Raw genomic sequence first — 21,093 nt, 5'->3', positions numbered from 1 at the left:
GAGCTAGTAGGCGGGGATGGCGGTTCTTTTTCCTTTTTTTTTACGAATATTTTTATATATTATGAGTACGAATATACCTAATAAAATTAGAAAAAGTCACAGAGTATTTTAGGCAACTCCCTCTCTCCGACCCATAGAGTACCTCCGGAATGGCAAGCCACATAAGCAAGCACCTAGTTTGCGTTGTCGTTGGCCTCTCTGAACACATGCTTAGCCTAAAAGATCACTCTATTTTCTCACCATCGCCCAAATGTTTCAAAGTAAGGGTGTCCTCCTTCACCATCATATGGCTCCTTTGGATCCAGCTGATCGGAGATTAGGATTCTGCGGCCAAGAACCAGATTTCTTAAGGTTGCCATGGAAACAAAGCAAGCCCAAAACCCAGTGGCCGAGATCAGGCCCAAGACTCACCCGACTGACACTATTTTTCTGGATCGGTTCCAATCCTGCGCCATGAAGGCGTCACCAGGCGCAGCAGAAATTTTTGAATATCTGACGTGAATTCTAAGCCCGGGCCCGTCCTGCAACCTGATCCTTCGCTTGTTCTTCAGGCCACACGGGCCCCGCTCTATTGACATCTCTGGTTGATATCTCGGAATTGAAGGGCCCACTAAGGGTGGCTTGGGATGCTTGGTTGCGGACGATACGAGGAGACGCCATCCCTCTTCATACAGTTCAACAAACTTATGTGCCAAATTACCAGAACTTAGAAAAAGGAGCCATCTGGTACTGCTCTTGTTTTTTCTTATTGTCATAAAAAATCTAAGAAGAAATATGAATTAGACGCTGTTTCTTTCAATAATTATTCATTTTGTGATCTCAAGAAAGAGTGAAAATAAAAGCAACTGATGGCAGAAAGCTTTTGGAAATCAATATCTATGTGATATCTCACTAACTTGTAGAGAAGTAGAGAATCAAAAACAGAAAGAAAGATAACAACGATGCCTAGCAGGCGCCGGAGTAGTAAAATTGTTTCATGTAATAACTCGCTTAAAGTCAGACTAGTGTGAAGCATAGTCCTCAACGTTTTATTTTGAGGTCCAAGGTGGAACATTGGCCAAATTGAATCCAGAATCCACAGGGAAAAAGGCTGGATTTTAATTGTAGTTTTGTAGATCTTTGCAATTGACCTGAAGGAGGTAGGTCCCATGTCTACCTAGAACCTCCTCCCCCAACTTAGTTCGGAGGAACTCGGCTTCGAAGAATTTAGTAAATAAAACCTAGCGAACCTCTGTATTTCCTACTTCCTGAAGGTCCGCAAGAAACAAAACAAATTTCATCGCCAAATGGATCATATTCTTATACACCAATGCCAACTAATCGGCCCTGCCCTTACTCCATAGTCCAGAAAACATTATGATAACAATATAACTTGAATATAATTAGGTAACATTAAAGAATAATACAACATGCTTAGATGCCTTTTTTCCTTAAGGTCACACTTTATTCGATCATTGATAACTGCTCAAATAAAGCGAAACATCATAAAATATTTGGTGAATAACAAGGCATATTGTAGACCTGAACAAAACTTCCAACAAGGTTTTTATTTCTGTTCAATGCAAGCTCTGAGATTGGATGATTAGAGCTGAAGGTGTTTTGCAGCAGTATGGACGTCCTTGTCCCCTCTTCCACTGAAACTGAGAACCACCTTAGCTCCATCAGGAAGGGTCGGGCAGAGCATTTCCAGGAAGGCCAAAGCATGCGAAGTCTCTAGAGCTGGAATGATACCCTCCAATTGTGACACGCGCTTGAAAGCTGAGTGCACATAAAACTCATTTAATAGAATCCTGAGAATGTTGATAACTGAAATCAAGTATAAAATATCCCATGCGTGTGAACAACAATAGAGCTGGTAGCACAACATGGTAGCAAGACTACAAACATATAGTTAACAACCTAGATACAATAGAATAAAGGTATGAAGGAATCTCGAATGACTAATGAATAATAATACACTTCAACCTTGAGCTATCAAGTTAGGACAAAAAGAATTGCTGTGAAAGTAAAACTGAAGCTCCATTAGGCAGAACATGGTCTATATGCTTTAAGAATTCCACCATTTTGACCACACTTTTATCTTTCGGTCAGATAAATTGACCACTGTAAAGGTTGCATCTGGAAGCATATTGCATGAGAGAGAGAGAGTTCAATTAAGTGCACAATTAATGAACAAGTGAAACCTCAATCCTGGGGATACAGCCTAAACAGAAAATTCACCAAGAAGCAGGGTAGAAGACAACTGAAGTTTTATCTTTCTTCCCCGAAAATATATTGGATGGATGTATCCCTACACATAGAGGCCATGGGAAGCTGAATTCTTGTCCTCAATCATCTTGATTGGCTTCAACATTGTTATCCATCTTTCAATAAAGATTAAAGAGGGGGCATATGGATAAAGACAAGATAAGAGGATGTGGTCTCTTCCTGCTTCCTCCTCTAGGAAGTGGAAAGACATATTTTATAGGTTTCAGCCACCCTTGTTTTGGACTTTTCTCTCTTAAACAATTCAGAAAAGTAATATATAAGAGGAAATTAAGAATTAGAAAATATATCTGCTGATGTTGTTTCCACCTTTAAAAAGAACATATATAACTTATACTTCGCTCAATGCTTAAGGCATCACAGCCAATCTAAATGAACATTGCTCCATACAGATCATGAAGTAGATATATAGAAGAATTTCTGCAGATCTGCATTGTGTTTCAGATCTAAAGTTTCTTTTCTTCTCTCTAATTTTTTCCTGTTGGTGCAGACTCAAACACCTAGATTCACAAACTACCATATTTAATCTTCTAGTTCATACCTACGCTATTCTCCCTGCACCGTGTCTTTTGCGGTATCCTACAAAATATTTGATGAAACAGTTCAACAATCAAGATTACCTTCCATACTTCGAGAGACAAATGATTTTTCTATGTGCATTTTACAGCATTACACTAAAATACAGATAGAGATTAACAAATCAAGGGGCTCAAAATTTACTTCACTCCTTATAAAATATAACTTCATATGGTTTTGCTTAATAAAAATTAGTATCAACAATCATATGAACTATGAGAACTATTGCTTCTATACCTTCCAAGGCCTCTTGATCGGTGATGCTATAGTATTCAGCACGTCCAGTATCTTTCAGAAAGCTGTGCTCTGGTCCAACACCAGGGTAGTCCAACCTAACACATTTAATATAGAACTATCAGAATTGACCTCATAAGTATAGATCAGAACAAAATAAATAGAAACGTCATGATTTGGATAAAAAGTTCCAGGAATATGTTATAGCATACTACCCAGCACTAATAGAATGTGGCTCAATTATTTGTCCATCATCATCTTGCAACAAATAGCTCATTGCTCCATGCAGTACGCCGACTTCTCCTTTTGTTAAGGTTGCAGCATGCTTACCACTGTTCAATCCATGTCCTGCAGCCTCCACACCAATCAATCTTACATCTGAGTCGTCAACAAACTCATGGAAGAGTCCCATTGCATTTGAACCCCCGCCAACACAGGCAACTAGAACATCTGGCTTTCCACCCCATTTTTCCATTGCCTGTCTTCTCGTTTCCTTACCAATCACTGCATGGAAATCCCTCACCATCATTGGATATGGATGAGGACCAGCAACTGACCCCAAAATATAATGGGTTGACTCAACATTAGTCACCCAATCTCGTATGGCCTCAGAAGTAGCATCCTTCAGAGTTGCAGTCCCAGAATGAACTCCTCTGACCTACATAAAGTGTCCACTACAACAGTTCAAAAATCAACCAATGATACTGTCTATATTAGTTTGGAGAAAGCAGTGCACCAAAGTGTCGGCCTCATAAAGAGTCATGCAAGACCTCGAGATATAGTACATTACCACATAATTGACAAGAGATGTAGCAAATGAAACAATATTAAAATTTAAAGCTCTATCAACTGAAGATCAGCAAAATAGAAAACAATGTTCTTCACTAGCTAATGAATCAGATTCTAAAACGTACTACAGAAAATTCCTCAATGTTTTTTTCCAATTTGTCATCTTATCTTAGCTATTTAAAAAATCCAAAGTACAACAACTTCATTATACTTCGTCACAAAATGAACCAATGTTAGAATAACATAATAATAAAATGAATGGTTTGAAGAGAAATGATGATCTTACTAGAAAAAGGTGGAGCAAATGAATACAATCAAGCTGCTTCAAACAGGAAGCAACTAATCTAGTGATTTTCTAGCATATCTACGATGCAAGAAGATGAGATTCCTTAAGAATTATTGAAATATACAAGACAATATAATACCTCAACCATGCTTGTTCTATATCACATGAATGTTAATTAACACCTGCAAGATCAGATATGCTACTAATTACAAACCTCTGCTCCAAGAAGCCTCATTCTGAAAACATTTAGGGCCTGCCTCTCCATATCCTGAGCACCCATGTAAACGATACACTGCATTCCAAATCTTGCACATACTGTAGCAGTCGCAACTCCATGCTGACCAGCTCCTGTTTCAGCTATAATGCGTTTCTTTCCTAAACGCTTTGCAAGTAAAGCTTGTGCAACTGCATTGTTTATCTTGTGGGCCCCAGTGTGGTTGAGATCTTCCCGTTTTAGGTATATGTGTGGACCCTCACCGTTAGACCGTTTGTAATGTTCTGTTAGTCGTTCTGCAAAGTAGAGTGGGCTCTCCCGACCAACATAGTCTTTAAGGATCCCGGCCAATTCTTTCTACAATAGAAGAAAATAGATGCAAAGACTTAACAAGCTGATGAAAAGATAAGAAGAAGTTGCAGTGTAACAGATAGTCGCTTTAAGTTGCAGGAATACAAAATATACAAGGAATCAAAACACATTTGAATGTCATCACACAAATTTTTGAAAAATAAACAGGGCGATAAACATGGGCTAAATTTCTTCTTTCAGATGCAACATCCCATTTCATAGGCCAGACTTATTATTTCCAGTAAATTTGCCATTATACATCAAAACTTCAGGTTACACTGAGTTCAATACTAGAACTAGGAACCTAGACATATTCATCAAAATCAATCATTCATCCATTTAGCATAGGAGCTTGGCAACTCATTGCCCAAAAAATAGGGTTGGAGAACAATTAGAAGTTAGGAAAACTCAGAGAATGGACAAAGTAATTTTATCAAGTGATCGAATTAAAATCACTCCCACCATCTACTCCCAGCATTTCTAGCTTACACCAGTTCTTGGGTAAGGGAGCATGCAGAGTAACCTCGATGCAGAAAGATAACACTTTTATATGATATCCTCCATAGAAAGCTTCGCAGTTAATTTACAAATCGTCCTTGTATTATGCTCGTCCTGATTGAAATCTTCGAACAAAAAGTTTTTCCAATGCAGTTTTCAAAATGTAAGCAACAATAGTCGTTTTTGATGATTTATTCAATTTATACATGATCTATGCCCTTCTATCTAGAAAAGGCTTGGGTTAGGGTTTTCATTCCCCAAAACATGCAAAAGTACAAACAAATATCCATAGATACAAGCATACTTGCACGCGTAATACATCATACGTTAGAACACATAGATGTTCACATAATCAGCCATGCATATATTTTAATTAGACCTCACTCGCAGGCGAGCATATCAATTGAACAAGTAGATCGACGTCTTCACAAAAATCACCAAAAACCGGGCCAACTAAAAGGGCGAGAACTTTTCCATGAAAAATAGTAGATACATCGAATCTATATTTCTTTTAGTTTATATTCATAAATATAATTCTTATAAAATACACACAAATTCAAGGCCAAAAAAAATCTTAAAATTTGCTCCGAGCAAAAGGGAACAAAATAGATCTTAGCAGAAATTGAAATAAAAATAAAAATTGACATAAAAATAATAGATTCTAGCTGACAAGTATAATTAAAGAGATTAAAACACATCAAATCCATCATTATCAATTTTAAAAGACAAAAACCGAATAGAAGGGGAAAGGAATCGAACCTGGAAATCCTCGTCCTGGGAGAGAGACCGGAAGGCGACCTCGAGCTCGGCCAGGGCGTGCATTAGGGTTTCCGGCACGTACTTCCCCCCGAACTGCCCGAATCTGCCGAACGAATCCGGCCGCGGGGCCGCGCCGGCCCGGCTCTCCTCCGTCTTGACGGCGGCCGGCTCGCGGGCGAGAGTACAAGAGACGGCACGGCAGGGCGGTGACCGCATCGCGGAGGGGCTCAGCCGGGATTTCTCCAATCTCAGCGGCATCCGGAGTCCATGGAAGGACGAGCGGGGAACGGTAGAATTTCCGTGGACGGAGCTCGCGGTGACGGCCATTGCGCGGTGACGGAGTTCGGGCTTGGCTGCTTTGGTGCTTCACTGCTTCGATGACGGGGGCACGGGGGCGACCCTTTAAACCTCCAGTGGGCGGTGAGCGTTCCAGACATGGAAATGGCCGACGGTCAAGATCCAGTGGATGTCGTTGCCAATAAAAGCAGGTGGATGACGTGGCAGTCGTCTGAATGTTTTTCAGGGCCCACGAGGATCGGACGAGAGGTTGGCGAAATGGTTCATTGTACAATCTCCTGCGGATTTAGCACTAGGATTACATGGTTTGGCTGGGATATATTTATATTTATATTCATATTTAAAATATAAATATAGATATAGATATTAAACAAATATTAAAATTAGTTTCTATTTATTTTAATGGGTACGGATATAAATTAGATATTAAGCATATATATATTTGTTATAAACGAATAAGAATGCAGTATATTAAACATATCCTTTCTTATCCGAATATGAATATAAATCGAATACTTTTTTAGATATTAATAAAATTTGAACAAAATTTAGATTTGATTATAAAAGAAAGATTTAATTAAAAAATATAATTTTAACAAGCATTTATCAATAATAAAAATTAACAATTTTATAAAAAAATACTGCTCAAGATTATTCATCACCGAAGTAGACGGGATGTATAGCACTTCCAAAGTATCTATGACTATAGCTGGTTGCCATTCTCCGATGAAAACTAGAAAATGGATGGAACCTTAGAAATCCTAGTTGCTTAAAGACGATAAAGAGGAAAGAGAAACGAAACGAAAGAACGAGAGGTTTGAGTCTTTTAGGCATGCGGGGTGATTCTGTATTTTTATGTCTGGAGCTTATTTGCTGCTCCCTAGATCTAGAGTGGGACATGGCCATGCTATCGAGGGGTACGACTCATGAAAACATGAAGCCAAATGTTTCATTTGTCTTTCAGATCCATCTCAAATATAATACAATATATCAAAATCTAATTTTATTATTCATTAAATAAAAACTAATATTGGTTCAAAACGTCTGAATCCAAATATAAATACCAAACCGATAATCTTTAATATTCAAAAAATCATTGATAACAAATTCATAGCTAATTTAAAATACCAAAATTCTTCTATAAAATCGCCAAGCTTGCTAGTGCGAACTCCAAGCCTGAACTAACCTTCGTCCTTACTGATTAGGGGTGGCAAAATATGACCCGACTCGCCAACCGATCTGTGTTCGACCCGCCATAAACAGATTCGGGTTTGGCCTAAATAGGTTCGGATCATAAAAAGATTGACCCGTTTAACCTGTTTATTAATTGAGTTGGATACATATTTTAGATGTCTGACCTATTTAACCCGTTTAATATATGGGTCGGGTTGGATCAGACAGGACCGACCCAAGCCTCGGCCCAAAGAAAAGCGATAGCTGCTTAGCTGCTCCAGTGTAGGCTACTTAGTACTAAGCTGATTTAATGAGATGGGACAGGAACCCTCCTCATCTCTCTCTCCGTCGAACCCTCCAGGCCTCCATGGCTCTCTCTCTCTCTCTCTCTCTCTCTGTCAAACCCTCCTGGCATCCCACGTCTCCCTCTTTTGTCGAAAGAAATCTCGAGTCTCAACCCCCACCTCTCTCTTGCTAGAACCCCAACCCCCCACCTCTCTCTTATTGTGGACGGCAATGTGGGTGGCGGCCGAACGGGCGAGCGGAGGAGTGAGGGCGGCGAGCGGCTTAGATAAGGCGATGGAGCATCCAATCGGAAAGGTAAGGGGGCATTGAATCCGAGCGGTGGAGCGGCAGAAGTGGCGGTGCTCGATGGAGGCAGCGGTGCTTAGCAGTGGCGGCTCGGTGCGGCGCTGCAACGGCGGCACAGTGGCGGTCGAGGCAGATCTCGAGGTGGTGGTCGACCGATGAAGCTTCGGCGGCGACGGGGTAAGGCGGAGGCCGCGGGTGGTGCGGGGCGGCAGCTCGGGCGTAGCCGCGGACGGTGCGGGGCGGCGGCTCAGGCGTAGCCGCGGCGGTGCGGGGTGGCCAATCGGGAAAGATGAGCAGGTAATCTCTTTTTTTTCTTTACCCTCCCACCTCTCTCTCTCTTATCTAAAGAAATCCCGACCCCCACCTCTCTCTCTCTTTCTCTCTCGCCAGTTGCCAGAAGGAACCCCACCCTCCCATCTCTCTCTCTCTCTCTTGCCGAAAGGAACCTCTCTCTCCATTTGGTCCGTCTTCCCGGCGTTCTCCAGTACTTGACTTCTCACAGGCGAGGCGGCGGCTACGGCGTTGCACTTCTCCTTGATTACCTACGACTTCGCCCTCGGCTCCCTCCACTGCTGGACGGCCAGCCACGAGAAGCTTAACAAGTAGTCAAGTAGGTATTTAGTTCTCCACCTCCTCTTCCTCTCTCTCTCTCTCTCTTCCTCCTCTCTCTCTCTCTCTCTCTCTCTCTCTCGTCTCTTTTCCTCCCATTCCTCCCCCACCCCACCCTTCCTTTTTCTTAAACGGGTCGGGTCGGATAACATGTTTATTAAATAAGTCAGGTTCAGGTTGTAATTCCTGACCTCTTTAATAAATAGGTCGGGTTCAGGTTTATAATTTTCTGACCTGACCTATATCTGACCCGACCCGATTGCCACCCCTACTATTGATCCTATTTGCTTGGAGAGAGAGAAAAAAATAGAGATATATAAGTGACACAGCTCAGTAAGTAAACCTTTCACTAATTTATCGGATCAAGCATAAGTTTTTTTCATGCCAATGCATCATTTAAATAAAATAACAGATATTCCAAAATAAGCATTTAATAATATGATATATTAAAAATATATCATAGAGCCAATCATGAATGCATAAATCATTCATATTTTATAACCATAACTTCAAGTTCATTTTGTAAATAAATACATAAAATGTTCTTCTACCATTTAGCCACACCATAGTTCAAAATATTACTAATAGATATTCGTGCTATAATCACTTTATACCTGTGACAGGGCTAGTGTTCGTAATCAACACATATTCATATTTGTATACCAACTTTATATCCATTGGTGAGGCTAGTGTTCGTATGGATGCTAGCTGTGGATGTCGATTGTCCTAATGCAAGGGATCATACAAAGCTATCTAAGAGTCTTTCGAAAACTTATATGTTTTTCTTAAAACATACACATAAATAGGTGAAAAAATACTAAATGGCATGACTTGATTCATAACAGAACCATTTTTCTCAAAACGTTCATGAAACTATTTTTCACAATAAAGCATGATTTTTATAACACATATGATGATCCATAATTTTAAGAAAAGCATGATATTTCAACAAGCAGATTTTATGCATAGAAGACATGATCATAAAAAATGCAAGTTCGAAATCTAGTAAAGAGTGTAAGATTTACTTACCTCTTTCGCCTTAAGCCATCAAACTTTACTAGGCGATTCAGTTAACCATATTAACAACATTAAAAGTGAGATTAACTTCCATTCAAATTAAAATAAATAAGAAAGGAGATGATTAGTTGGGTGACAATGTTCAGCAGATCCGGATGGGTCGAGCCTGAGCGATTTGATCAATAAATCATAGAGAATAAACTCGAGTAGGGCCAAGATTAATCAATCATGGTTCATCAATAGGAGTTTCAAGGATAATCAATGGGGCCAGGATGATCGGTCCAGTAGGTGGCCCGGGCACTAAGGCGGATTATGCCCTTTACAGGGGTTAACTCAGGTTCGTAGATCAGGTCAACAGGATCCGATACTGGTTCCTTAGACATTCTAGAGAGAGAAAGTAGAGAGAAAGTGGAGAGAGGAGAGAGAAGGTAGAGAGAGAAAGAAGAGAGAAGAAGAAAGAGAAATAAGAGAGGGATGGCTCTCTCTCTCTCTCTTTCTTCTTATTCTTCTTCTTCTTCTATTTTTCTTCTTTTTCTTTCTTCTTTCTTTCTTCTTCCTCAGCAATATGGAAGAGAGAGAGAGGACGGACGGTGGCTATGGTCGTGTGGTCTGACGAGGTGGTGGTCGGAGGTGGTGGATGGCAATGTTGGGCAGCCGATGGCGGTGGCCGGGCGGTCGAAACCAAGCCAAAATAGGGCCAAACAAGGGAGGTTTTGGGCTTGGTTGTTCTCAGATTTTTAGCCCACTCGCTGGCGGCTGGGGTCTAGCTCTGACTTGGACCTATGCAAGGAAGGGTTAAGGCCCTCAAAGATGAACGCCAATGACGGTGGCATTCAAAAGAAGGAAGAACTCAGCCAAAATAGGGGAAATAAAATAGGGTCTTCTTTTGGTCGATTTTCGGTCGATTACTTAACTAATGACCGTGATGTCGGGTCATGGGAAGAAGAGAAAACGGAGAGAAAGAAGGGTGGATTACCTCGGCTCCGGCGAGCTCTCCGGCCTCGATTTTTGGTGGGCATAGTGACAAGCAACCACGAACTTCAATGAGAAAAAGAGAGAGAAGGGAGCTCGATGATCGTCGATGGAGGAGAAAGAGATGGGAGGTTAAATAGGTGAGGTCTTTGAGTCCTAGATGAACTCAAATTGGCTTGGGAGTCCTCGATTCTTATCGGATTTGGAGGAGGAAGAAGACTCCTCAGAGTTTTCTTCTCAGCCTTCATCGTGCCACAAGCACGATGGCCATGGGCCTGGCCTATTCGGGTTGGCCCACAAGCCCAAAGCAAGTGTGGGCCGATCAATGGACCAGGCCCTCACAAAAGGACTATAGGAGTATCAGCTAAACCATAAGAAGAGGATAGAGGTCCTGAAGAAGCAGATGAAACATCTAATTCAAGACTCGATGAAGTAGACACTAGAGCAGCAACCTGAGAATCTGAAAAAAAAAATATATGACAAATTTTCTATAGCAAAGACGACTACGATTTTCAGTCGATTCCTTAACTAACAACCATGATGTTGGGTCATGGGAAGAAGAGAAAATAGAGAGAAAGAAGGGTGGGGATACCTCGGCTCCGGCGAGCTCTCCGGCCTCGATTTTTGGTGGGCATAGTGACAAGTAACCACGAACTTCAATGGGAAAAAGAGAGAGAAGGGAGCTCGATGATTGTCGATGGAGGAGAAAGAGGTGGGGAGGTTAAATAGGTGAGGTCTTCGAGTCCTAGACGAACTTGGATTGGCCTGGGAGTCCTCGATTCTTGCTGGATTCGGAGGAGGAAGAAGACTCCTCGGAGTCTTCTTCTCAGCCTTCATCGTGCCACAAGCACGATGGCCATGGGCCTGGCCTAGTCGGTCCGGCCCCCAAGCCCAAAGCAAGTGTGGGCCGGTCAATGGGCCAGGCCCTCACAAAAGGACTATAGGAGTATCAGTTAAACCATAAGAAGAGAATAGAGGTCCTGAAGAAGCAGACGAAACATCTAATTCAAGACCCGACAAAGTAGATGCTAGAGTAGCAACCTGAAAATCTTAAAAAAAGATATGACGATTTTTTTATAGCAAAGACGGCTACACCTCCCGACTTGTTAGGTATATTGTGAAGAATGGCATGGATTGGTAGGAAATACCATTCCGAGAAATACCATTCCGACACAATATATGAGGTGGGGTGGGCATCAGATTAGCAGGTATATAATTGTCGGGATTCCCCCAAAACATTTTCTGATAGGAATCCTTGCTGGCATTTTTAGCTCGACTTAATAATAGTTGTCTTACTCAACTTGCTTACTAGTTGCCTTGCTGACTAATATCATTATTTTACTTGTGAATTTAGAGTTCTAAACTGAGTACACTAAGAAAACAGTAGTTTCCTTTTTTCTTCCTTTCATGAATACGAAATGATCAGTATTGCTCCTTTGGTAACCTGACCATAAAAGAAAAGTGTTCAATTGGAACATAAAAATGTGGATGAATTGGTCCTAGTCACTCTTTAGGATGGAGTGGGCCATTAGGTGTAGGTGCCTTTTAGAGGTGGAAGATAATAATTCTTCTTATTTGACCTGAAACTGATCGATCCATGAGTAGGTTGAAGAGAGCTCTAACAGGCCTTGGAAGACCAAGCCTTTCTCGATCCATCTCGTTGGGTCTTTCTTTTTGGTTTTGGGAGGGCTCAAGATCTTCTTATCAACACTGTTGTGAACTGCATCTTAGGACTACCACGAGGCTTGTATTCTATAGAAAAAAGAAAGATGGAGAGTCTTAGACGGGGTTCCAGATAGAAATTACTTCTCAACAAGCTGAGAAAGTAGGATAATAGACCAGATTGAATTGATAAGTAGAATTGACATAAAATAAGAGAATGGTGAAATGGTTGTACAAAACTGGTTCGATTGCAGAAACATATATAGGGATAATGTTTCCTGTTGTGGTTCAAATTCGGCCCGAGGGTGACCACGCCGAAGGAGTCAGGGGAGCTACAGGTCGGAATGGAGTGGGACGCCGCTTCCAGCACGCCGGCGGACCTGCACAAAGTCTCATCAGTAGGATTCTGATGAGAGCCCTCTGATGATTAAGTTAAAGTAGATCTTAGTGGGTCCAGTCAAAAAACTCTTCTAGGCATTACCTGATGGGGCTATTTATAGTTCCTGTAGAGGTACCCAGGTGGCGTGCAGCCAGAGCTGGCTTGAGATGCACGATGTAGGCCGTCCTTGTGAATGGCATGGCGTCGATAGAGATGGCAGGGTATGGCCCCTGGTCGACATGTCGTGGAGTGGCCAGCAAGTAAAGCATGGTGCGGTGAGGTTGTAATACACAGCCACATATGCAGACGTAGGGCGCGCGTAGGTGTGCACGTGGATGCGGCCGTGGGCGAGGTCAAGCTCACTTAGAGGTTGCAACATTTACTTGAGGTCAGCTCGATGAGCACTGAGGTCGGGCCGACTTGGGAGCCGCGACATATGTTTGATGAGGTCGGTCGGCTTGGCGAATTCCGAGGTCGGCTTAGCCTTTCCAACTCTGAGGTTTGTTTGATAGCGCCCCGAGCTAGGGCTAGGGCGCATCATCGAAGATGCTTGGCGCATCGTCGAAGATGCTTGGCGCCCCGAGCTCAGGTCGAGATGCATCGTTGAGATGCCGGGTGCCTCGAGCTTAGGTCGGGGCGCGTCGTTGGAGCAGGTTGCTGCATGTCGTAATAGTGGAGAGATTTGGGCGAGGTCGGCCGATCTTTTGGTGAAATCCGAGCTCGGACTAGCTCTTAGTGGGGCTGAGGTCTGGCCTGGTCGGCGCTGAGGTCTGGCCTGGTTGGTGTGGGATGATCCCTATCCTGAGCAGGACAATCCATTTTATCCCTTATCATTTCCCAATAAGATTTACTTAAAAAAATAAAAATAAAAAAAAGGAGGTGTATTTACATCTTTTGTTGTCATTTATGCGTCCCTTAGTACGATTGGTTATTGTTTACTTTTATTATAAAAGTATTACTTACCTCCTTGCCTTCCAGGACTTCAAATTTTCTTTTATTTTTTCAGGTCACCCCCATGATTGCTTCTCCAGCTTTTCCCTCCACTTCCTCGACCTCAGACTCTTCTCTTCCACCATGGCATTTACCCTTGTCCACACGCTTTTTTATCTCTAGTTCTATTTCTTGATCAATTTCTTGTCCCTTCTTTATACTCTATAGATGGTGATTGGTGAAGTTCTACGCATCATGCGGTCTAACCAAAATTTTTTGAAAACTACTAACTTCTATGTGATTTCTTTGTAAATGGGCAAACCCTATGTCAGTACCTTTTCTCTTGCATTGTCTTTATCTTTCCTGACTCTGTTAGCTACCCTCACTCCCATCGGATATGAGCCGCCGCTGTACCACACAAAAAAAATAATAATGAGGTGAGGCTCGCTGTCTTTCTCAGTTTTTTCACCCCTTCTGGTAGTTGATTTCGTCAAGATTCCTCATCTTTAATGATTTGTTCTGTTAAAATTTGTTTTTGTCCTTGATATTATGCTAAGATCGCAGTGAAGTATCCCTATATTCTCCCGAGTCTTGGTCTTAATGTTTTCATCCACCCCTAAATTTCTCGTTGCAATAGTCTACCAAGTTCAAGAAAGAAGCTAATAGTCCATGTCTGTTTCTTCTTCTTGAGCTTTTTGGTTCTTTTATTAGTTTGGTTCTTTAATTTCTGTTTTATTAATGTGGGGTTATTTTTTTGTTCTCTCTTCTAGCAAGAAAGTAGATAGCTTTTGCTGATTTTGTCTCTATATACTATACAATCAGGTTTTCTGCATGTCCAAATTGAATGTTGTATATGATCAACTACTTATTTCTTCTCTGGCATTCTTTTTCTTTGAATTTCAAAGATATTTGATGCAGACTTAATTTCAATGTCTATTGTCTTCATTACATTGAGACCAGGATACTAAACAAAGCATCGTTCATATGCAACATTCAGACATGCCGAAAATCCAATTGTGAAGTATATAGCGACAGAAAATCACCAAATGCTATCTACTTTCTTGCCAGAAGAGAAAACAAGATATCAAGAAAACAGAACTTAAAGAACCAAACCAATACAGAAACCAAAAAAACCGAAGAAAAAAATAGAGAAACACTATTTGCTTCTTTCTTGAACAGGGTAAGCTATTGTATTGAGAAATCTAATAGTGGATAGAAACATGGTCCGCTTACCGGCCAGTTCAGTACGTATCGTATTAGTACCGACCCCCATCGGTATGGTACAGCCACATAAAATGGTACGGGGCCGGAACCAAGCGAGGAAGAAGAAAGAAGAGAGAGAGGAGAAGAGGAAGAAAGAAGAGGAAGAAGAAAAAAAAGAGGAGGAGAAGAAGAAAACGGTTCGACGTATCTCGAGCTGACCCCCTCCTGAGCACCCCGACACGCGCGCGGCCCTCCTAACGGTTCCTTCCTTGCTCGTAGGAGAAGGGGGGGAAAGAGAGAAGAACAGAGGAGAGAGCGGAAGAAATGAGAGGAGGAGAGAGTTCGGGAAGGAGGAAGAAGAAGGGAAGAGAAAAAAAAAAAGAAAAAAAAAATCTTTCCGCATGCGGGGCAACTCGTCCGTGCAGGCACGAGCGATCCCTTGCGCAATTCCACTAGCAGAGAACCTTGCTCCCGCGCGGTTTCCCGCGCCCGGGTGCGGTTCTTCGCGCGGAACAGCGAGCCCACGCAGCACCGTGCATGAGTGCGAGTCCACGCGGGGCCGCATGGGCATTTAATACTACAGAGTAGCATTTAATGCACTCTGTGGCTAAAATGCGGATGCGCATGCGCATCGGCCGTTTTTTTTTTTTTTTTTTTGTAGTTCCGGTTCGACACCAGTTCCAACGGGTACCGAACTGATACCAGAGCCCATCGGTATGCCGGTTCAGTCGGCTCGGCAGACACTGGACAGAAACATTGAGATCAGAATTTTGAATAATATAGAATTAGTCGTGATTGTATCACAATATCAAGAACATGAACAAATTGACAAAATAAATCACTAAAGATGAGGAATCCAGACGAAATAAATTTCTATAAGTAGTGGAAAAAATAGGAAGGGCGCGGGGGGGGGGGGGGGGGGGGGGGGGGGGAGGCTCACCGTGCCGAAGAAAGTATACAGCATTATCTTGATTAGATTGCATGATCCGAATGAATTCACGTATACAGCATTATCTTGATTAGATTGCATGATCCGAATGAATTCACTCCCCCTAGGGACGAGAAAGCCCAAATAGAGGTAAAAAAAAGAGAGAATTAGGGATCCAAGAAAGATAAATACCATGGTGGAAGAGGTACTTAAGGTTGGAGACAGATCACGGTGCCGAAGAAGTGATCATGGGGGCGACAGTATGCCCGTTCGAGCGACGGCGGCATCAAGATCTCCCAAGCTCCAATCCATGCATGGCGGAGCAAGCAGCAACCGAGTTTAAAGAGGTAATAAAAAAATGGGTGGGGCGCCTGCGTATAGGTGGTGTACATAGCTACCCATTGCCTAGAAATATCCAAAGGATGGCGAAAGATTGTGATTCATTTCAAGCTGCTCACGTGTATCGTAAGACGAATAGGACGACAGGCTAGGTCGCCCCCTTTGTTGCTCATCATTCTGGAAAGATTCTTTGAATATAATTTGATGCTGCCTTTCCACTTTTTTCTTGATTTTGCTGGTTGTACTCGTGTTAGAATTGTATGAGCAGTCTTTTGTAATAAAAAAAAAAAAACTCAAATTAATGCATATAAATAATAGTCACCTGCGTAAATTATACACGTGCGCATAATATATAAGTACGACCTTAGGATCTGCCATCCGCGTTAACTACGGGGATCCATCGTATCCGTTAATTTACGGGTGTCATAACTGACAGTTCTGACGCTAGTACTTGACGCTGTAGTCTGATGGGCTATCTGGATCCCGAGCCGGATTCATTGCTGCATGTGCGGTGGAACGGTCTAGGTTTAATTAGATTTGACACGATCGTAGCAAATCTGCGGTGGATTTCGGTGGTCGGACGAGCCAAGCTGAAAGGCTGCGTGGAAGGATGTTTCTCCAAGTGATTTGATCATCGCCCATTTCAAAATGAACCGCCTAAGGCCAGCGATTTGGTCTATTCAGCTGAGGTTGGTCGAGGTCGGACTCAAGTTGAGTACATTAAATCCAAGTCAAGTCTTGGAACCATGGTCTATTCGATCCATGTTAGATTTCAGCATATATGGTGAATTAGAATTTTGCTAAGGGTTGTGATATAATAACCTACCATCCTATTTCTTGAACCACTGATTTTTCTATAAGTTTCGGTTCATTATCAGAAGCCAATCTTTTATTGTAATGATAAAAGCAGAACAAATAATTTAGACTCGGAGTTTATTCTTCACATAATAATGATGGGTGTAGCACCAATTATTTTTAAGAAATAATATGAAAATTACTCAGACCAAACACTTGAATAAACACCTTCCAAGGTTTGATGGAATTTTTTTGCTATGTACAATCTTGCACTTACAAGACCATGGTTATGTAACCATAGAAAGCAAAAGATAGAGAAAAAAAAGGAGAGAATCCTAGAAGTCGATGATGGGTTCTCCGAGCGTCAAATTTCTCTCTATGGTCCATGGCAGGTTAAAGAGCTTGGCTATTACGAACTTGAAAATTTTGTTCACATTTATGTTGTGAGTGGCACTTGAAAAAAAGAGAGTAGCTTTCATCACTCTTGCATATGCTCTGGCCTGCCCAAATAACACCAGAAAAATCAAGCTTAGTTTCTTCTAGAAACCATAGTCATGCCATAATAAAGTTACAAGATAATTTTTTCCTTCAAAAAAGATATAAAATTAACAAGAAGCCTGTGTTCAGTGGATCCCCCACGACCCAGTTTGCCATTGGCCCCCACCTACGACCAAGATTTCCAACATGGAAGGTTCTATTAGATTAATCCCCGGTGCATGAATCCAAATAATATTCCTTTGTTACTTCTATCCAAATTGAATACAACTACGATATCAAAGTTTGAATTCGCTAAAAAGATGAACAATTATCGAAGAACTATGCCAAGAATGGAGATTGTGATCCGCATTCATTAAACCATTCGACAACAAATTGATCATTTCATTGACGGAGCGTAGTCAACTTGGGGATAAAGTGGAGCGAAAATGTGTGGTAATGAATCAAATTTGAACCCAAGCAAATAGGGGCACAGTTATTCCAAGAAGAGGCTCAGAACTGGTTCTCCATCAAGCTGGGGACCATTATTTGCATTCGGTGGTACAAGAAGGTCCATACTCCATGTTTAGTTTTTATCATATTGGTCCATGGACCAGTTAGTGATTCTCTCTGTTTCAGGTGTCTAATTTCTAAAACAGATTGCTCTGGTGATATTAGGATGGCTTTGTCTCTGAAGCCTTTAGCAGGGGGTCTTCCAAACCAATACTTGCAGCATCACAGTATATGAAAGGCTAGATTGCTTTTGATATGGAAACAAGCCTTAGAGAACTCATTGAAAAAGTGCACTGTTTGGACAGAGGCAATCAATATGACAACCAAAAAAGGTTGTGATTCAATCTCCAGAAAAGAAGTTATGGCAATGTAATTATTTGTCTCAGGATAGAAACTGAACCATATAATATGTTTCACATGTAATTGTTCTAGGAAAAAAACCCAAATGGAAAGAGAATTTAAATATACTGGTAGAGGTTTGAGAAAATTAGATGGCATACGATCCGAACTATATATGAGGAGCATCACTCATGGAAAGTGTTACTTCTACTATAAAAAAGTTATTCTGGATGTGAATACAGAGACATAGCATTTCATGCACCTTTTCTGATGGCTACCCTAACACATCAGTTGTTTCTTCTCTTTTCTTCTCCCTTTTAATACAGAAAAGTATAGCTAACTGTGGCATAGTTTTTCAATTATTTTTCACTTTTGTACTGATTTTTCCCATCATTTTCCCATGGAGTATGGTTTGGGTCCAGCTGCTATCCATTGTCAAAAGTACTACACCTCTATGCCATTATAGTTCAGTTGCATGGCATGTGTCTGGTGTTATTGGAAGGCAGGAAGTTTCATCATCATTCTGAGATGAAAAGGACACATTTGTTCACCATGCCTACCACATACATAGGTGTTGCACTTCAATTCAGGTTTAAATCACCTAATGCTTTTCTTATTTCCCAATAGAGCAACCACTCAGGTAGAAAGGAAGCTTAGCTTCATGGGGCTTTTGCATATAACAAACATATTATCAGTCAACATAAGGGAAATGATTTACCTCAAATGTGACAAAAAAAAGAGAAAAGGCAAATGAAAATTTAGATTACCTGATTCACTATGGTCCATTGCATTTCAAGAGGAAGCTGAGCAAAGTCATCAAACTTCGTTCCTATTAAGATAGGGATTGCCGTCTGAATTCAGGATCAGGAGAGGAAAAAAATTAATATAATCAGTTTAAACAATTTACCAGAATATATTAATTAATATCTTTTTTTTTTTTTTGGCCGCCCTTATCCAAGCCTACCTAATCTCTTGGGCAAGGATACTTATAATAATTAGAGGAAAAAGATGATGAGATTTTAATACCTTATTCCATTTTCTTGCTCGTTGATACCAGTTGATAGCGCTGAACCAAAAAAAAAAAAGAAGACAAATCATAAGTGGCAGATCATAAAAAAACTTTTCTGCATCGTATCCATGACTTTTTTTTTTTGAAGTAATGACATAGGTTGGTTCAGATTAGTACATGTTTCCTGTTGCTATACTTAGCACCATAAAACAAGAAATATCATTAGTATATTGACAGAATCTTAAAGCCTTCTTTTAATTTCTAACCAAAGATCATTTCTGAATCTCATAATTTTCAACCACACCACCAAAAAAAAAAAAAGAAATCAGGTGGAACGAGAAATCCAAACTTAGAGATTAGTAATAAATAAATAAATAAAAATAAAGAATAGACTTACTTATTTAGTGTGCAACGGCTGGTTAGATCGAACATAATAAGAATCGCCGCAGCATCTTTACAAGCTATAGGGACATGATCAAGAAACTGACGATCACCTACAAGCAAGCATGAAAAAAATTAAAAATGGAAAAAAAAACCCTAAAGAACAAACTAAATAAGAAATAATAAAATTAAAATATTTGGAGGAAAAAGAGGGGAAAAATACCTCCAACATCCCAAATACTAAATCCAATCCTCGCACCCCTAACGGCTAAAATTTTATCCATTAGATTCAGCCCTGTCAGTTGTAACCCCCTCTGTTCCTCTATATCTCCCACATACTTAACCTGTCAATAAAAAACCCACCAAAATTAAGAGAACACAATAAATTAGTATTAATTGTATCACGAAATTTAACAAAAACAGAACCATAAAACTATAATTAAGGACCATGTATTTTTTAAAAAAAATACCATGAAGCTTGTTTTTCCGATATGGCAGTCGCCGAGGAGGCTAATCTTCAGCGGCACCAAATCGGTATCCACCTCGATATCGCTGCATGCGTCCGAAGGGCCTGCGGCCGCCGCAGGGACGTCCTCGACCGCCTTGAGCTGCGGCGAGAGGCCGCCCTCTAGCCGCCGGTACCGGGCGTGGCCGCCGGGCGAAGAACATGCGAGGAGGTTGTCCCAGAGGAGGCGGAAGAAGCGGCGGACGACGGCGAGATGGACGAAGCGAGCCCACTTATGGTCGAGACGAGTCAACGTCCGGCTGAAGTGAGTCATGGCGAGGTGGTCGTGGTGATGGTGGTGATGGTGGTGGTGGTGGTGGAGGAGGATGGTTGAAGGCCTGGCCTCGCCATCAACAAGGGAGGGGGGAGGAGGAGGAGGAGGAGGAGGAGGAGCTATTTTATTATTGTTGGAAGTGTTTTGTTTTCCTTTCTCTCTTTGTGGAGCTCTCCTCTCCTCTGCTCTTCTTTAATCTGGCCTTCTCAATCTACTATCCTTTGTTGTTGTGGTAACGACCGGATGGTACGAAAGAGACTGCGTGTGGACGGGGACGGTTGACCGATTATAGAAGATATCTTTGGTCAGTCCAATTTGCCGGCTTCTTGGGCAAGAGAGAGGGTTATGCCCATCTTTATAGCCATTTGGTCCTTTTGGTCATTTGGGTTACAGCCTCTGAGAGGTGATTTGCTCGCTAGGCCAGCCTTAGCCATGCTCGGTGTATTTTGAGAACCAATGTTGTCTTAACGAAGGGTGACTCATCCACAATGATTAGCTGGGTTAGGAGAAGTTGTGCACATACCTATTACTTTAGGATATCTGGAGTTCAGCAAAAGGATGCATCTTCTTTGGAGCGAGACATATCTACTGGAAGATGAACGGGACAATGAATCGGGTAACTTCTTTTGCAGCTGATCACTTCAGTGAAGTACTTTAGACTAGTGAGGCACATATATATCAAAGACTTTTTGGACCTATCGTTTCTGATTTTTTGGGATGTGTTCATACTA

General features: G+C 41.5%; 2 protein-coding genes across 3 annotated transcripts; both read right to left on the bottom strand.

Moving 5' to 3' along the window:
* Positions 1–1,357: 1,357 nt before the first annotated feature.
* LOC103723106 (tryptophan synthase beta chain 1-like) lies at positions 1,358–6,547 on the bottom strand. Its single transcript, XM_008813919.6, has 5 exons — positions 5,973–6,547; positions 4,365–4,721; positions 3,291–3,733; positions 3,079–3,173; positions 1,358–1,758 (listed from the first exon to the last, which is right to left on the bottom strand). The coding sequence occupies exons 1-5, from the start codon at positions 6,297–6,299 to the stop codon at positions 1,583–1,585; spliced, it is 1,398 nt and encodes a 465-aa protein (XP_008812141.4). The 5' UTR covers positions 6,300–6,547; the 3' UTR covers positions 1,358–1,582.
* Positions 6,548–17,004: 10,457 nt separating this feature from the next.
* On the bottom strand, positions 17,005–20,685 carry LOC103723104 (septum-promoting GTP-binding protein 1-like). Of its 2 annotated transcripts, none has more exons than XM_008813917.5 (6): positions 20,054–20,685; positions 19,807–19,927; positions 19,600–19,696; positions 19,220–19,259; positions 18,961–19,044; positions 17,005–17,367 (listed from the first exon to the last, which is right to left on the bottom strand). In XM_008813917.5, the coding sequence occupies exons 1-6, from the start codon at positions 20,360–20,362 to the stop codon at positions 17,203–17,205; spliced, it is 816 nt and encodes a 271-aa protein (XP_008812139.1). In that variant the 5' UTR covers positions 20,363–20,685; the 3' UTR covers positions 17,005–17,202. The 2 variants fall into 2 exon arrangements, with proteins under 2 accessions (XP_008812139.1, XP_008812140.4); XM_008813918.4 differs by lacking the exon at positions 17,005–17,367 and adding an exon at positions 18,205–18,860.
* Positions 20,686–21,093: the final 408 nt, after the last annotated feature.

This window comes from Phoenix dactylifera, chromosome 1 (genome assembly GCF_051530095.1).
Source record: "Phoenix dactylifera cultivar Ajwa chromosome 1, Ajwa_hap1_PhDact_Kaust_v1.1, whole genome shotgun sequence".
Taxonomy (NCBI): domain Eukaryota; kingdom Viridiplantae; phylum Streptophyta; class Magnoliopsida; order Arecales; family Arecaceae; genus Phoenix; species Phoenix dactylifera.
This window is presented reverse-complemented; position numbering and strand designations above follow the sequence as displayed.

Excerpts from the sequence above, each read along its gene's own strand:
- LOC103723106 (XM_008813919.6), bottom strand. The coding sequence starts at position 6,299 with ATGGCCGTCACCGCGAGCTCCGTCCACGGAAATTCTACCGTTCCCCGC. Across the intron at positions 3,734-4,364 it reads TGAGGCTTCTTGGAGCAGAG|GTCAGAGGAGTTCATTCTGG; the intron begins GTTTGTAATTAG and ends CACTTTATGTAG. Across the intron at positions 1,759-3,078 it reads CGATCAAGAGGCCTTGGAAG|CTTTCAAGCGCGTGTCACAA; the intron begins GTATAGAAGCAA and ends ATGTGCACTCAG.
- LOC103723104 (XM_008813917.5), bottom strand. The coding sequence starts at position 20,362 with ATGACTCACTTCAGCCGGACGTTGACTCGTCTCGACCATAAGTGGGCT. Across the intron at positions 19,928-20,053 it reads TCGGAAAAACAAGCTTCATG|GTTAAGTATGTGGGAGATAT; the intron begins GTATTTTTTTTA and ends TTTTATTGACAG. Across the intron at positions 19,045-19,219 it reads GAGCAAGAAAATGGAATAAG|ACGGCAATCCCTATCTTAAT; the intron begins GTATTAAAATCT and ends TCCTGAATTCAG.